This window comes from Gorilla gorilla, chromosome X, assembly GCF_029281585.2.
Source record: "Gorilla gorilla gorilla isolate KB3781 chromosome X, NHGRI_mGorGor1-v2.1_pri, whole genome shotgun sequence".
NCBI classification, from domain to species: Eukaryota; Metazoa; Chordata; class Mammalia; order Primates; family Hominidae; genus Gorilla; species Gorilla gorilla.
In genome coordinates, this window is record NC_073247.2 from 75,334,473 (window position 1) to 75,351,889 (window position 17,417).

Here is a 17,417-nt window from a genome sequence, read left to right on the forward strand (position 1 = left end):
GAAAACACATGCAAGGCCATAGGTGGCCCATAGGATGCCTGGGAATAGAACAGCAGGGTTGGCAGGTCAAGGCTGGGTTGGGGTAAGCTGCCCCACACCAGGCAAATTCCCTTTATTTCACAATTGGCAAAACACACACACACACACACACACACACACACACACACACACACACACACACGAACGAGAGCTATGCCAGGAAGTGTCTTTTTACTTCTTTTATTGAACTCCATAAATATTTTCATAAGGCTTTGTGTCATTACAACATTTTTTTTGTTAAACATTTTTTAACACACAACTTTGACACTTGTTTGACAGAGTCAGTCAGATAAAAGAAACAAAATAATAAACTGGCAAATGCAGAGCAGCAAGGGTAATCAAAGTCACTGTTGCCCATCCATCCACCCCAGCCCACCCCATCCCCAAAGCACTAAAAGATCACTATTTGGCTTCACACTAGAATTGTTAGAACTCTCTTGTTGCTGTTCTTATAGATCCATTAGAAATATACACATAGAGAGGGGAGGAAAAAAGAGAGAATAATTAGATGTCTGTCTTAGGACTCCCCACAGCAGGTCCCATAGAACACACTAGCAAAGCCTTTTGGAGAGCAAATCCTGGCCTCACTGAGTTGAGGAAAAGGGAGCTCAGGGCCATGCGGAAATTACAGCATTACAGAATTACTGGGGTTACCATTGCTGTCAGGACACAACAGGTTAGGATACTGAACCCAGGTATTTAATTGGGCTCCCCTTGGGGCTATTGGCCACTGATCTGCTTTGATGCTATAGGCTGAGGGAATACTCCAACCAATGGGGAAATGATTTCTTGTTGTTCACAAATTAGTGGCATCTGGTGATGCCAGTGGGTTCAGTAGAGGAGAAGTGCGGGTTGAGAAGTAATATCCCTGATCCTGGAGCCCTGGGCAGAAGCCCCAAGGAGGGAGGAAATGAGAGGGCCTAGTCAAGAAATGTAGGCCCAGAAACTTGTCCAAGCATCCCCTCCCGGTGTGCTGCCAACCCTCGAAGAAGCATGTCAAGGCCAAGCCTAGTAAGGAGGAGTGAGAAGTTGGAAAAAGAGGTACACTGAAGGGAGGCCTGCATAGCTACCAAAACACTCTGCCAGACAGGATATTTTAGCCTGGGTGCTGGGCACCAGGTCCCTTGCCAAAGAGGCTTACGTAGTTAGGTCATGTGCTGAACAGTGGTGGCCAGTCCCGAGCCCCGGCCCTCTCCCCAGATCAGGCTCATCCTTGACTTATAATACAAGTCTGACTTGGTTGTGATGGAATAGAAACTTAAATAGCTTGTAATTTGATTCCCACAAAGAAAAGATTCCCAGGCTGGGCAATGCCTGGTCTGGATCAGGAGGCATAGAGCAGTAAACATGCTAGCTATGCTGAAGCCTCCACACAGCTATGGCTGCTGCTTGGTAAGCTGAAGTCCTTTCATGATGAAGTCTTCTCCCATGGGGTTTAGGACAGACTCCCAGTCTCCACATTCCTCACTACAGTGGCTTGCTCTTCACAGCAGAGTTCATCCTTATTCCCTTATACCCTTTTTGTTGTTCAAGGTCTATCCATGAAAAGGGCTATGTGTGGAGGAAAAACAGGTACTCCAACATCCATAGGAAACCTGCCTCCTTGTGAAAGAAGTTAGATTTTCCCAAGCAAAAAGCTGGCCAAAAGCGAGCCTGAGGGTAGCATCCCTGCCTCAGACCCCTTATTCAGAGGGAAAATTGCCCCTGGGCCCCTAACTCACTTGCCCCAAATGTCCTGGGATGAGAGGATGTTGGAAACATGGCCTTCTTTGAGTGCCAGAACAGCTTTAACTATATCAATACCAAAAATCCTCCTGTGCTAGGATGGCAGGAGAAAGAAGAAAGAGAGAGGGAAAGAAAGAAGCCAGGGAAGATTGTCCATGCAATCTGTTAACAATGGGAGAAGTCTCACACAATTTTAGGGTGGTAGAAAATGCAGGTACAATACTGTGGATCAAGGCTATCTCTTTCCATTCCCATCCCTGTTCTTTCTTGTAAAAGGTTACTATCAGCCTTGGACCCTGTCCAGGTCAATAATTTGAAGGTAGCTGATGATCTTGGTCAGGTGGGCTCTGTCTTGAACCCCTCCATACTTCTATCAATGCTGCCCAAACATCTGTAAATGGGAGCAGGGACAACCAGGACACTGAACTGATTGCTGTAGAGATCACTGCCCTAAACCTATCTGGTACTAGGGGGCAGGTAAATCCCTCTCCTGGGAGGCAGAATCTCAACCTCTGCTTCCAGTTCAGATCTTTTGGGCTAAGGGAGAGACAGGCCTAGGGGGAGACCTATAACAAAAGTGACTTGAAAAAAGAGAATAACTCGATCAAACTAACTCCTAGATGCAAAATTGCAATGACCCAGAAGTGCTGCAACATGGGAAACCCCAGTGATAGAAGAAACAGCCCAAATGCAAAATGTTCCCTGAACAGAAGTCCACTCCAGCATCATCATAGTCTGATACTCCCTTGCTTCTGTTTGGTTTTTTGATCCCTTCACAGTACCTAAAACACAGTAAAAGCAATAGGAATACTGAGCAGTTTTGTCACAGGGCACAACAGAGCATGTCCAGACTGGCATGACTGAGGACAGAGGATGCTGAAAAAAGGTTATTTGGGGCAACTGCAGGGCTGAAGGAACATTTGATAATGATTGGCTGAAGGAGAGGAGAAAGGAGCTCATTCCCTTCCTCAACGGAAAGTAAAAGAGGGGAAAAAACCCTGAAACCTCCCAACTCTACCACATCAAATAAAATTAAAAATTCATCAACATCAGTATCATCAGAAAAAAAAAAACAATACAAACACATCTATCGTAATAATGACAAGGCAGTGAATCACTCACAGGGGAGTAAAGAGATTATCTTAACAAGAAAAGGAATGAATAGAAATGTCAACTTCTGAAAGCAAAGGGAAGGGGGACAGGGTAAAAATGGAAAACTTTTAAGACGGAATCACATGTTTGGAAGTCATTGGTACCTCTTCCTACCAACCACATATTTCACTTCCCCAAAACAACAGAAAACACTTTTGTTCCTTATCTCTCTCTCTCTCTCTTTGTGTGTGTGTGTGTGTGTGTGTGTGTCTGTGTGTGTGTGTGTGTGTGTGTATATGTGTACTCAAGGGTCTGTGTGTGTGTGTGTGTGTGTATAAATTTCAACAGTGCTTCTCCGAAAAAAGGTCCATCTATAAATATAATTTTATTTACTTTATTTTAAAATTATCTGCCTCCCTGTAGGTATCATTTTTTGAAGGGGGTTAACCTGCTGAAGTTTTGCCAGAATGGTGACTGGCTGCGCTTGGGTTCGGTGAACTCAAAGACCTGCGACTGAGCGATGCCATCGGGGACCAGGTACTGGCCGTGGTTTAACGGGTCCTGCGGTGGTGGGTAGGAAGGAGGAACTGAGCGGGCAGAGTTGACACCTAGAGTAGATGAGAGATCAAAGGGAAAGTGTATAAGTTATGTAACAAAGGGCTTCTCAAATTACCCAGTGACCACTCTGGGCAGACAACTCAAGGCAGACTGGTTTAGAGAGTGTGAACTGGTTTTACAAATCATCCAAGGGGAGAATGCCTCTTTCAAACACATTTTGGAATACCATGGCTACTATTGCAACCCTACACACTTCCACATCTAGTCAGGTATCAAAGAAATTTGGGGTATTGCTATAATCTGTTTTACAGGTGAGAACACTGATATCTGAAAAGAAATGTCATACCCAAGGTCACATGGTAAGTTAGCGACAAAGCAAGGGTTAGAACCTACATTCTTTGACTACTCAGTTCAGAGCTCTTTCCAAGACACCAGAATCCCTTATGCAGGGGTTGGTCCTGCAAAGAACCCAACAAACTCTATTTCGCCTTCTCCAGTGCCCCCTGGAAGTTTTAAAAGAGCGTGGTTAAGAACTATTGACTTCAGGACAGGTTTCTAGGAGAAATTTTCTAAAAGCATAAGGTGCAAGTGATTTAGTGTTCTGTCCTGGGTTGAGAGTGATGAACCTGCACTTAATAGAGAATTGACATTAGTAGGTGAAGGAGAAAGTAAACTTGCTACCAGAAGGTATAATTCATGGGGAGCAAGGAAGACGGAATATGTGTGTGTCTTTTCAAACGGAATAGCTTAAATGACACTAATATTAAAAACCTTCTCAACATTTGTAGGTAGGTTTGCAACCATCAAAGCAAAATCCACATTAATGGAGGATTCCAGGAACCTGGAGGCCTAAAGTGAAAGTTTAATCCTGATCTACATTCAGAGCAGAATAGGACAAGACATACAGCATATAATTCAGACATGCCAGGAAGGCTTCCCTGCTGCTCCCAAATACCTTCCTCATCTGCTACTCAGGGTCTGAAATTCCAACATTACAATTACTTTGTTTGCCTTTGCTTGATGACTAAGTCCCTTTGCCTGGAAGTAGTATCATTTAAGCCATCATCAGCCACTGGCACTTACTTCAGTGAGAAAGATCAGATTCTTTTCTAAGAGCTAGTTTTGCAAGGTGGTTAAGTGTCAGAAGTATGAGGGTATTGAATGCCAACAGACAATACGCAGATATTAGAGAGGGAATTTTGTGACTACTAATTTGATTTTTTTTAAAAGCATTTATTTGAAATCATTACAGATTCACATGCAGTTTTAAGAAATAATAGAGATCCTGTGTACTCTTTACCCAGTTTTCCCAATGGTAACATTTTGCAAAACAATAGTACAATAGTACAATATCACAGCCAGGATATTGACATTATAACAGGATACAGTCAAGATATAGAACATTTCCATCATCACAAGGATCCCTGTTGTTACACTTTTATAACCACAATCTCTTCTGGGTATATATCTAAAATAAAGGAAATCAGTACGTTGAAGAGATATTTGCACTCTTATGTTTATCACAGCACTATTCACAATAATCAAGATATGGAATCAACCAAAGTATCTGTCAATAGATGAATGGATGAAGAGAATGTAGTATACATACACAGTGGAATATTATTCAGCCACAAAAAGAATGAAATCCTATCATTTTCAGCAACATGGATGGAACTGGAGCTCATAATGTTAAGTGAAATAAGCCAGGCACAGAAAGACAAATATCAAATGATCTCACTCAAATGTAGGAGCTAAAAAAGTGGATTCCATGGAGGTAGAGAGTACAATGATGGTTACTAGAGGCTTGGAAGGATGGTGTTAGGGAAATGAAGAGAGGTTGGTTAATGGATTCAAAAATACAGTTTGATAGATGGAATAAGTTCTAGTGTTCAGTAGCACAGCAGGGTAACAGTAGTTAACAATAATTTATTGCATATTTCAAAATACATAAAACAGAAGATTTGAAATGTTCCCAACACAAAAAAATGATACACGTTTAAGGTGATAGATATCCTAATTACCCTAATTTGATCATTACACATTGTATGCATATCAAAATATCACATGTACTCAGTAAAGATGTACAATTATTACATATCAATACAAAATAAATTTAAAAATCAATTGGGCATATTTGTGTACATTTATTTCTGGGTTCTGTGGCATTGATCTAATGTCCACCCTTCTGCCAAAATTACGTTGTCTTGGTTACTGTAACTATATAATGAGTGTTGAAACTGGGTAGATTGATTACTCACATTTTATTCTTCTTTTTCGAGATCATTTTAGCTATTCTAGGGCACTCATTTGATTTTGTGCTGGCCCCAAGGCCTCTGGAGATGGAGTCTGTGCTCATAGCCATGGGGAGCTCTATATTGATCTAGTTAATTAGGTTTATGTACCAGGAATTAGCATAAAACTTTTAAGAAGTTATATATCAATACTTAAAATGAAAGCAGCGTGAAAGACAAAGGTCATGTGAAAAGGCCTTTCTTGGAGCTAGATCTGGTATTCTCTACTGTTATTTCAGCCAGGTTCCCCCTCTCCCAGAGCAGTAGACTGAGTTGATAATGTCCCAGTGTTACAGATGGGGTTGGAAAGGGACATTAGAGTAGTTACCTATCTAATGACATCTGCATTGGAGACCTCTTAACAATGCCCCTCACTTCCTGCGATGGGTCATTGAAAAGCTCAAGGAAGCCAGCTTTCATGGTTATCTTAAATAATCCCTTCTTGCTCTTCCCATGTACATATTGTAACTACTGAATTCCTACAATTGAGAACCACTTCCACATGTATGGCACTCTTGAGTCTCAAAATATATCAGTTACTACAGCCCTGGACTAGGAGAGTCTTGAAGACCAAAAATAGAAATAAGGGAGGAGATTTGTAGTAATCCTGGGAGGTTTGAAACTAAATGAAGCTGGGTGCAGTGGCTCACATCTGTAATCCCAGAACTTTGGGAGGACGAGGCGGGGGGATCACCTGAGGTCAGGAGTTCAAGATCAGCCTGGCCAACATGGTGAAACCCCGTCTCTACTAAAAATACAAACATTAGTCGGGTGTGGTGGCAGGTGCCTGTAATCCCAGCTACTCGGGAGGGTGAGGCAGGAGAATCGCTTGAAACCAGGAGGCAGAGGTTGCAGTGAGCTAAGATCACACCATTGCACTCCAGCCTGCACGATGAGAGCGAAACTCCATCTCAGGAAAAAAAAAAAAAAAGAAAGAAAGACAGAAACTAAATGAATTTCTTTGAAGACTTTAGAATTGCTGTTAAGGAAAGAAAACTGTTCAAGTGAACCAGTATTTAGACACTGGGAGACAAGAAAGGCCCTAAAAGGAATGGCCTGGAGATACATAGGGTGGGGAAGGACCTTGACCAAAATGCTTGGCATGAGTTAGCAGGGCTATCTTCTGGTTAACCAACTCCTGGTTGCTTTATAGATATTCCTTTGTTTGAAGTGTTCTCAGTGAAAAGACAATTCAGTCTCAGATATGCTTGAGGAACCCAGGCTTGGATAAAGGAGTACCATAAAGGTCAGTATGGTGGATGTGATGGTTAATAGTGTCAACTTGACTGGATTGAAGGATGCAAAGTATTGTTGCTGGGTGTGTCTGTGAGGGTGTTGCCAGAGATTAACATTTGAGTCAGTGGACTGGGAGAGGCAGACCCACGCTCAATCTGGATGGGCACCATTTAAACAGCTGCCAGCATGGCCAGAATAAAAAGCAGGCAGAAGAACCTAGAAACACTAGAATGGCTTAGCCTCCAAGCCTACACCTTTCTTCCGTGCTGGATGCTTCCTGCCCTCAAACATCAGACTCCAAATTCTTCAGCTTTGAGACTCGGACTGACTTCCTTGCTCCTCAGCTTGCAGATGGCCTATTGTGGGACCTTGCGATTGTGTGAGTTAATACTCCTTAATAAACTCATATATATATATATATATATATGTCTCCTATTAGTTCTGTCCCTCTAGAGAACGCTGAAGAATACAGTGGGGGAAGTAGAGGAAATCAGAGTGAGAAAGTTCAGGAGTTGAGAGCGTCCAGGAGACAAGCTGTTAGGACAGTATCCCTTTTGCAGCCTGAAAACTTCAGTTGGCTGGGCTCTTTTCTGCTCACATTTCTATCTGAGGAACTGGAGCAAAATCTTACCGAGTTCTGTTAATACAGGTCATATCCTTACTGACATTAACTCCAGATTGCTTTCTAACACCATCTCTCACACGTTATTATAGCAATCAAAAGGTTAGGAGTTAATTCCCCACCTTAAATTAACTCCCAACTTTTTGGTGGCTAATTAAGGCTGGCCTCATTCCCTATATAAGGGGAATCACATTCGCATGATGAGGAAAAGAGACAATAAGGGCCTCCCAAGAGCAAGAAGTAATAAGCAGTTGAAGGGGAGGCATGTCTAGTCAGCGGAGCTAGGTGCACTGCTTAACTGGAAATCAGATGTTCACAGGCATTCAGCCTCAATGAAAAGAAGCTTCAATGGAAAAAAATAGTGCTTTACATGGCTGCTGGAAATTTCAGGAGACTTGAATCTGATCATTTTGGATGGTGACTCATTCAGAACCACAAAGCCCACTGAGAAAGCAGAAGGAAAGGCCTGGGGAAAGTAAGGTCTCATTAAGATTGCCCACACTTGGGGACAGTGAACATGGCTATCAGTAATAGAAGCAGCTGTCAGTAATTGAGGCAAGACAGAAAACCAAACTCTTCTTTCCAAGCATGGGGCTTCATCAGGACCCTGAGATGGAGAGGAGAAAGCAGTGGACTCTGAGTCAAGTCAAATTAAGTTCAGTTACTTCACTCAAAGACCCTCAGCTACCTCATCTGAGAAATAGAGTTAATAGTGCCCAGCTTCTCAGGATTACCATAAAGATGAAACGAAATAACTTATGTAAAGTGACTGACACTGAATAGGTATTCCAATAAGCAGAAGGTAGTTCCTTCCCTTTGTTTGGCTGAGCATGATAGTTTTGTTCTGGTTCATGAGAAAAGAGAAACTAAAGCTTAACTTCAGATTTAAATTGATTTGCAAGGTATTTTTTCTTAAGTACTTTGGCTTGTGGTTAAGAGAAAGAGAATATCTGAATCTTTTGTCTTGGCTTAGTTTGAGATTCTTTATTGTGATTTGGGGCTCCTGATTTGGCACATGCCTCCAGACCGGTGACAGAAAGCTGAGCAATATCTTTATACTTTTTTTTTTTTTTTTTTGAGATGTCGTCTCGCTCTGTTGCCAGACTGGAGTGCAGTGGCACAATCTCAGCTCACTGCAACCTCCGCCTCCCAGGTTCAAGCGATTCTCCTGCCTCAATCTCCCCAGTATCTGGGACTACAGGCGCTCAGCTGATTTTTGTATTTTTAGTAGAGGCGGGGTTTCACCAAGTTGGCCAGGCTGGTCTCAATCTCCTGACCTTGTGATCCGCCTGCCTCGGCCTCCCAAAGTGCTGGGATTACAGGCGTGAGCCATCATGCCCAAACTATACTTATTAAATAAAGTATATATATACTGTTGTCCATTGATCTCTAAATTGTTAATAAAGTTTCCCTTATTTTTAAGTAAAAAAAAAAAGAGGAACAGAGGTTATATTTTTTGCTATACTCAATGAGCTCTCTTTGGATACCAATACCCTATACTATTCACTCCTTAGCCTTAAGCATTTAAAACCATTTGCTACCTGTCATCAAGGACACCTAGGGACCTGGATACTCCTCCACCAAGTAAACCTCAGCACAGAAATGGGCCTAAGAATATGTAAGCATATAGCTTATGATTCCATAGTCTTTCACAGAGACTGAGTGGGGCAGCTTTACCTTTTTGCTTAGGGACTTTTCTCACAGTCATTGCAGCCTGCCTCTTCTGGTTTTCAGAAATTTCAAAGCCTAAAAAAGAAAAATATATGATTTTTAAAATGAGAAACACCCTTCCTGAGTGCATAAATGAGTAAACTTTTCTGTAAGAAAGATTTGCTAAGACATATCAAAAATCTTGAAATACAAAAAAAAAAGTCATTCCCTTTAACCCAGTAATTTCTAGGAATTTCACTAAGGAAATCTGTCACAAACTTGAACAAAAACTTAGCTACAAAATGCACATCACAGAATAGAGAGCCAAAAAAAGAATTATGAACATGGGCTAAGAGTCTGTTAATGGAGAATCATTAAATAAAGCATGACATAGGGAAAAAATATTTTGTAACCAAAAGCAAAATTATAAAGAAAAGGACATAATGAGGCAAAAGATATAATTCAAACAGAAAATGTATATATAGATTATAAAAGTTTAAGAAGGAGGAAAAAATCAAATGGAAAATAGTAACAAATAAGTAACAAAACACTCGGCTAAGGGGAAAAAAAGGATATACTTACTGTGGAAAGAATAAAAGGTCTTGCTAAGTCCCAGGCAGGATGAGCATACATAGATGCACATCTACATATTGACTAGTATAATTCCCAAACTTCAGGATAAAAAAAAAATCTGACAAGCTTCACAACAGAAAGGACAGCTCACTTAACAAAAAACAGACATCATAATATTACTAGAATCCTAATCTGAAATATTGGAAGGAATAGCCTTCTATTTTTTTGTTTGTTTTTTTTTTTTTTTGGAGGCAAGGTTTTGCTTTGTCACTCAGGCTGGAGTGTAGTGGCATGATCATGATCATGATCATGGCTCACTGCAGCCTTGATTTCTCAAGCTTAAGCAATCCTCCAACCTTAGCCTCCTGAGTATCTGGGGCCACAGGCTCATGCCACCACACCTGGCTAATTGTTTTTTAATTGTTATTTTTTGTAGACACGGGGTCTCCCTGTGTTTACCAGGCTGGTGTTGAACTCCTGGGCTCAAGCGATCCTCCCACCTCAGCCTCCCAAAATGCCAGGATTACAGGCATGAGCCACTGCACCCAGTGTAATAGTCTTCTGAATAAACCCTGGATCAAAAGGAAACCATAACTGAAGTTATAAAATACCTAAAAATAAATAAAAAGGAAATTTTATATTAAAACCTCTGAGATACAGTTGAGACTTTATTCAAAGGAAAATATACCCTAAAATGATTTTTTTTTCACTTTTTTTTTTTAATATACTTTAAGTTTTAGGGCACATGTGCACAATGTGCAGGTTTGTTACATATGTATACGTGTGCCATGCTGGTGTGCTGTACCCATTAACTCGTCATTTAACATTAGGTATATCTCCTAATGCTTTCCCTCTCCATTCCCCCCACCCCACAACAGGCCCCAGTGTGTGATGTTCCCCTTCCTATGTCCATGTGTTCTCATTGTTCAATTCCTACCTATGAGCGAGAACGTGCAGTGTTTGGTTTTTTGTCCTTGAGATAGTTTGCTGAGAATGATGGTTCCCAGCTTCATCCATGTTCCTACAAAGGACATGAACTCATCGTTTCTTATGGCTGTACAGTATTCCATGGTGCATATGTGCCACATTTTCTTAATCCAGTCTATCATTGTTGGACATTTGGGTTGGTTCCAAGTCTTTGCTACTGTGAATAGTGCTGCAATAAACATACGTGTGCATATGTCTTTATAGTAGCATGACTTATAATCCTTTGGGTATATACCCAGTAATGGGATGGCTGGGTCAAATGGGATTTCTAGTTCTAGATCCCTGAGGAATCACCACACTGACTTCCACAATGGTTGAACTAGTTTACAGTCCCACCAACACTGTAAAAGTGTTCCTATTTCTCCACAACCTCTCCAGCACCTGTTGTTACCTGACTTTTTAATGATCGCCATTCTAACTGGAGTGAGATGGTACCTCATTGTGGTTTTGATCTGCATTTCTCTGATGGCCAGTGATGATGAGCACTTTTTCATGTGTCTGTTGGCTGCATAAATGTCTTCTTTTGAGAAGTGTCTGTTCATATCCTTTGCCCACTTGTTGATGGGGTTGTTTTTTTCTTGTAAATTTGTTCGAGTTCATTGTAGATTCTGGATATTAGCCCTTTGTCAGATGAGTAGATTGCAAAAATTTTCTCCCATTCCGTAGGTTGCCTGTTCACTCTGATGGTAGTTTCTTTTGCTGTGCAGAAGCTCTTTAGTTTAATTAGATCTCATTTGTCAATTTTGGCTTTTGTTGCCATTGCTTTTAGTGTTTTAGACATGAAGTCCTTGCCCATGCGTATGTCCCGAATGGTACTGCCTAGGTTTTCTTCTGGGGTTTTTATGGTTTCAGGTCTAACATTTAAGTCTTTAATCCATCTTGAATTAATTTTTGTATAAGGTGTAAGGAAGGGATCCAGTTTCAGCTTTCTACATATGACTAGCCAGTTTTCCCAGCATCATTTATTAAATAGGGAATCATTTCCCCATTTCTTGTTTTTGTCAGGTTTGTCAAAGATCAGATGGTTGTAGATATGCATCATTATTTCTGAGGGCTCTGTTTTGTTCCATTGGTTTATATCTCTGTTTTGGTACCACTATCATGCTGTTTTGGTTACTGTAGCCTTCTAGTATAGTTTGAAGTCAGGTAGCAATGATGCTTCCAGCTTTGTTCTTTTGGCTTAGGATTGACTTGGCAATGGGGGCTCTTTTTTGGTTCCATATGAACTTTAAAGTAGTTTTTTCCAATTCTGTGAAGAAAGTCATTGGTAGCTTGATGGGGATGGCATTGAATCTATAAATTACCTTGGGCAGTATGGCCATTTTCACGATATTGATTCTTCCTACCCATGAGAGTGGAATGTTCTTCCACTTGTTTGTATCCTCTTTTATTTCATTGAGCAGTGGTTTGTAGTTCTCCTTGAAGAGTTCCTTCACATCCCTTGTAAGTTGGATTCCTAGGTATTTTATTCTCTTTGAAGCAATTGTGAATGGGAGTTCACTCATGATTTGGCTCTCTGTTTGTCTATTATTGGTGTATAAGAATGCTAGTGATTTTTGCACATTGATTTTGTATCCTGAGACTTTGCTGAAGTTGCTTATCAGTTTAAGGAGATTTTGGCCTGAGACGATGGGGTTTTCTAGATATACAATCATGTCATCTGCAAACAGGGACAATTTGACTTCCTCTTTTCCTAATTGAATGCCCTTTATTTCCTTCTCCTGCCTGATTGCCCTGGCCAGAACTTCCAACACTATGTTGAATAGGACTGGTGACAGAGGGCATTCCTGTCTTGTGCCAGTTTTCAAAGTGAATGCTTCCAGTTTTTGCCCATTCGGTATGATATCGTCTGTGGGTTTGTCATAGATAGCTCTTATTATTTTGAGATACGTCCCATCAGTACCTAATTTACTGAGAGTTTTTAGAATGAAGGGTTGTTGAATTTTGTCAAAGGCCTTTTCTGCATCTATTGAGATAATCATATGGTTTTTGTCATTGGTTCTCTTTATATGCTGGATTACATTTATTGATTTGCATATGTTGAACCAGCCTTGCATCCCAGGGATGAAGCCCACTTGATCATGGTGGATAAGCTTTTTGATGTGCTGCTGGATTCGGTTTGCCAGTATTTTATTGAGGATTTTTGCATCAATGTTCACCAAGGATATTGGTCTAAAATTCTCTTTTTTTGTGGTGTCTCTGCCAGGCTTTGGTATCAGGATGATGCTTGCCTCATAAAATGAGTTAGGGAGGATTCCCTCTTTTTCTATTGATTGGAATACTTTCAGAAGGAATGGTACCAGCTCCTCCTTGTACCTCTGGTAGAATTCGGCTGTGAATCCGTCCAGTCCTGGACTTTTTTTGATTAGTAGGCTATTAATTATTGCCTCAATTTCAGAGCCTGTAAACGAACAAAGCCTCCAAGAAATATGGGACTATGTGAAAAGACCAAATCTATGTCTGATTGGTGTACCTGAAAGTGACGGGGAGAATGGAACCAAGTTGGAAAACACTCTGCAGGATAGTATCCAGGAGAACTTCCCCAATCTAGCAAGGCAGGTCAACATTCAAATTCAGGAAATACAGAGAACACCACAAAGATATTCCTCAAAAAGAGCAACTCCAAGACACATAATTGTCAGATTCACCAAAGTTGAAGTGAAGGAAAAAATGTTAAGGGCAACCAGAGAGAAAGGTCGGGTCACCCACAAAAGGAAGCCCATCAGACTAACAGCGGATCTCTCGGCAGAAACTCTACAAGCCAGAAGAGAGTGGGGGCCAATATTCAACATTCTTAAAGAAAAGTATTTTCAACCAGAATTTCATATCCAGCCAAACTAAGCTTCAGAAGTGAAGGAGAAATAAAATCCTTTACAGACAAGCAAATGCTGAGAGATTTTGTCACCACCAGGCCTGCCCTAAAAGAGCTCCTGAAGGAAGCACTAAACACAGAAAGGAACAACCGGTACCAGCCACTGCAAAAACACGCCAAATTGTAAAGACCATCGAGGCTAGGAAGAAACTGCATCAACTAACGAGCAAAATAACCAGCTGACATCATAATGACAGGATCAAATTCACATATAACAATATTAACCTTAAATGTAAATGGGCTAAATGCTCCAATAAAAGACACACACCGGAAAATTGGATAAAGATTCAAGACCCATCAGTGTGCTGTATTCAGGAGACCCATCTCACGTGCAGAGACACACATAGGCTCAAAATAAAGGGATGGAGGAAGATCTACCAAGCAAATGGAAAACAAAAAAAGGCAGGGGTTGCAATCCTAGTCTCAGTTAAAACAGACTTTAAACCAACAAAGATGAAAAGAGACAAAGAAGGCCATTACATAATGGTAAGGGGATCAATTCAACAAGAAGAGCTAACTATCCTAAATATATATGCACCCAATACAGGAGTACCCAGATTCATAAAACAAGTCCTTAGAGATCTACAAAGAGACTTAGACTCCCACACAATAATAATGGGAGACTTTAACACCCCACTGTCAACATTAGACAGATAAACGAGACAGAAAGTTAACAAGGATATCCAGGAATTGAACTCAGCTCTGCACCAAGCAGACCTAATAGACATATAGAGAACTCTCCACCCCAAATCAACAGAATATACATTCTTCTCAGCACCACACCTATTCCAAAATTGACCACATAGTAAAGCACTCCTCAGCAAATGTAAAAGAACAGAAATTATAACAAACTGTCTCTCAGACCACAGTGCAATCAAACTAGAACTCGGGATTAAGAAACTCACTCAAAACTGCTCAACTACATGGAAACTGAACAACCTGCTCCTGAATGACTACTGGGTACATAACAAAATGAAGGCAGAAATAAAGATGTTCTTTGAAACCAATGAGAACAAAGACACAACATACCAGAATCTCTGGGACACATTCAAAGCAGTGTGTAGAGGGAAATTTATAGCACTAAATGCCCACAAGAGAAAGCAGGAAAGATCTTAAATTGACACCCTAACATCACAATTAAAAGAACTAGAGAAGCAAGAGCAAACACATTCAAAAGGTAGCAGAAGGCAAGAAATAACTAAGATCAGAGCAGAACTGAAGGAAATAGAGACACAAAAAACCCTTCAAAAAATCAATGAATCCAGGAGCTGGTTTTTTGCAAAGATCAACAAAATTGATAGACCACTAGCAAGACTAACAAAGAAGAAAAGAGAGAAGAATCAAATAGATGCAATAAAAAATGATAAAGGGGATATCACCACTGATCCCACAGAAATACAAACTACCATCAGAGAATACTATAAACACCTCTACTCAAATAAACTAGAAAATCTAGAAGAAATGGACAAATTCCTCGACACATACACCCTCCCATGTCTAAAATGATTTTCTAATTTTGTAAAAATCAAAATAAACAATGTAAGTATTCAGTCAATGAAAGAGTGGAAAGAATCTAAAATATTCCTTAAATCCTGAAAGTAGGAAAAAGAAGGAAATAAAAGTGAAAATTAAGAAGAAACAGAAATAAACTGCAGAAGGGATAAACAAACCAAAAACACGTTCTTTGAAACGACCAAATGAAAATTAGTACAGCCATTATAGAAAAACAGTAGAAAAGTTCCTAAAAAAATTAAAAATAGAACTACTATATAATCCAGCAATGCCACTGCTGGGTATGTATCCAAAAGAAAGGATATCAGTATACCGAATAAATATCTATGCTCTCATGTTTATCACAGCATTATTCACAATAACCAAAATATGAAATCAACCTAAATGCCCATCAGTGGATTAATGTATAAAGGAAATGTGGAATATATACACGATGTTATATTATTCAGCCATAAAAAAATGAAATCCTGTCATCTGCAGAAACATGGATGGAACTGGAGGATATTATGTTAAGTGAAATAAGATTATTTTCCCTCATACATGGGAGCTGAAAGGTGGATTTCATAAAGATAGAGAGTAGAATGGTGATTATCAGTGGCTCAGAAAGAAAGGCTCAGGTCAATGGAGAGGGGCTGGTTAATAGGTACAAAAACACAGTTAGAAGGAATAAGATTTAGTTTGTGATAGGACAGTAGGGAAATTAGAGTTAATAATAATTTATTGTATATCTCAAAATAGCTAAAAAAAATATTTGGAATGTTCCCAACACAAAGAAAAGATGAGCATTTGAGGTGATGGATATCGCAATTACCCTGATTTGATCATTACACATTGTATACAGGTATCAAAATATCACATGTACCTTAAAAATATGTATAATGATTATATATACATAAAAAAGATCAATACTCCCTGATAAGCCTGATTAAAAGATTAAAGTGAGAAAATAAAAATATATGAAATATTATGAACCCAAAAGAAGAGAGATAACTACAATTACGGAAGATATGATAATTAGAAAATATTATGTGTAGATATATAGCATTAAATTAAAAATCCAGGGGAAATGAACAATTTCCCAGAAAAATAGAAATTATCAAAAGTAATGTATAAAGAGGCAGAAATGTACAGAATCTAAAGAAAACTCTACCATTTTCCTGAAGCACACAGAACAAGATTTTGGTGAAAGGAGAGCAGAGCCTTGTCTTAAATGTGAAAACTTAATAACAATGCCAAGCCGTTACATATTAAAAAATTTAATATAATGCCAATCAGAATCCAAATGGGCTTTTTATGCCAGTTTTTACGGCAGTGTTTTTAAACCTAGAATAAATAGATTTGATATTCATATCAAAGAATAAACATCTAAGAACTGCTAAGAAGCAATGATAAGAGTGAATAAGAATTGATTGTACCAGGCATTAAATCTTTCTCAAAATCTACTGTAATTGAAACAGCATAGTCTTGATACAAGAAATGACAAACAGAAGAGTGGAACAGAATAGAAAGTTTAAAAACACATCTAAGTATATATGCAGAGTTACTATATATGAAAAATGGCATTTAAACTGTGCAGAAAATAAATGATTTATTTAATAAATGATGCAGATGCAACTGACTATCCACCTTGAAGAAAAAAATGAGGTCCCCTTTCTCACATCATATAAAAATGTAAATTCCAGATGGATTACTGTTCTAAAAATAAACCAAAAATATATTTTTAATCAGGAAATTTTATAGTTTGGATGGCAAGAGATCTTAAGCAAGATGAAACTAGGGGCCAAAAAAGGAATAATAGATACATTTTTCAAAGTAAAAATTTAAATATTTATAGAAGTAGGCAACATAAACAAACTCAAAAGACAAAAAACAGACTGGTGAAAACGTGAAATTCGTCACTGACAAAGTGTCACATCAACAATATAGAGTCCTTCCAAATTTATGTTAAAAGAATGAGTAAAGGGTATGAGGCAATTCACAAAAGAAATGAAAATAGCCATTAAGCATATGAAAAAAAAAAAAAGGTTCCAACACTTTTTTTCAATTTACTAGTTGAGAAATGGCAAACTGAAACAAATAGATACTATCCAGTGCTGGTGAGGGTATGCGGAAGTGGGTACTCATAAAATTATGCTAGGAGTATAGATTCTACAAATCTTTCAGAATTTAATATGCAAGTATGTATTAAAACTGTTCGCATTCTAACATTCAGTCATTCCACTTTAGGGTACAGATCCTACAGGAATAAAAGCATCAATAA

General features: G+C 39.3%; 1 protein-coding gene across 16 annotated transcripts in view; it reads right to left on the bottom strand.

Annotated features, from left to right (window-relative positions):
• Positions 1–203: 203 nt before the first annotated feature.
• The window catches only part of ARHGEF9 (Cdc42 guanine nucleotide exchange factor 9), a 149,461-nt gene continuing 132,247 nt past the window's right edge, over positions 204–17,417 (bottom strand). For 12 of the 16 annotated variants that reach the window (XM_019019513.4, XM_031005850.3, XM_055376962.2 and 9 more), the window contains 2 exons: positions 9,241–9,309; positions 204–3,464 (listed from right to left, as the gene is read on the bottom strand). In XM_019019513.4, the coding sequence (XP_018875058.1) occupies positions 3,283–3,464; positions 9,241–9,309 (251 nt within the window). In that variant the 3' untranslated portion in view covers positions 204–3,282. Of the gene's footprint in view, positions 3,465–3,487; positions 8,171–9,240; positions 9,310–17,417 lie in introns of those variants that run through there. The other 4 variants (XM_063702960.1, XM_063702958.1, XM_063702959.1 and 1 more) reach the window with 4 other exon arrangements.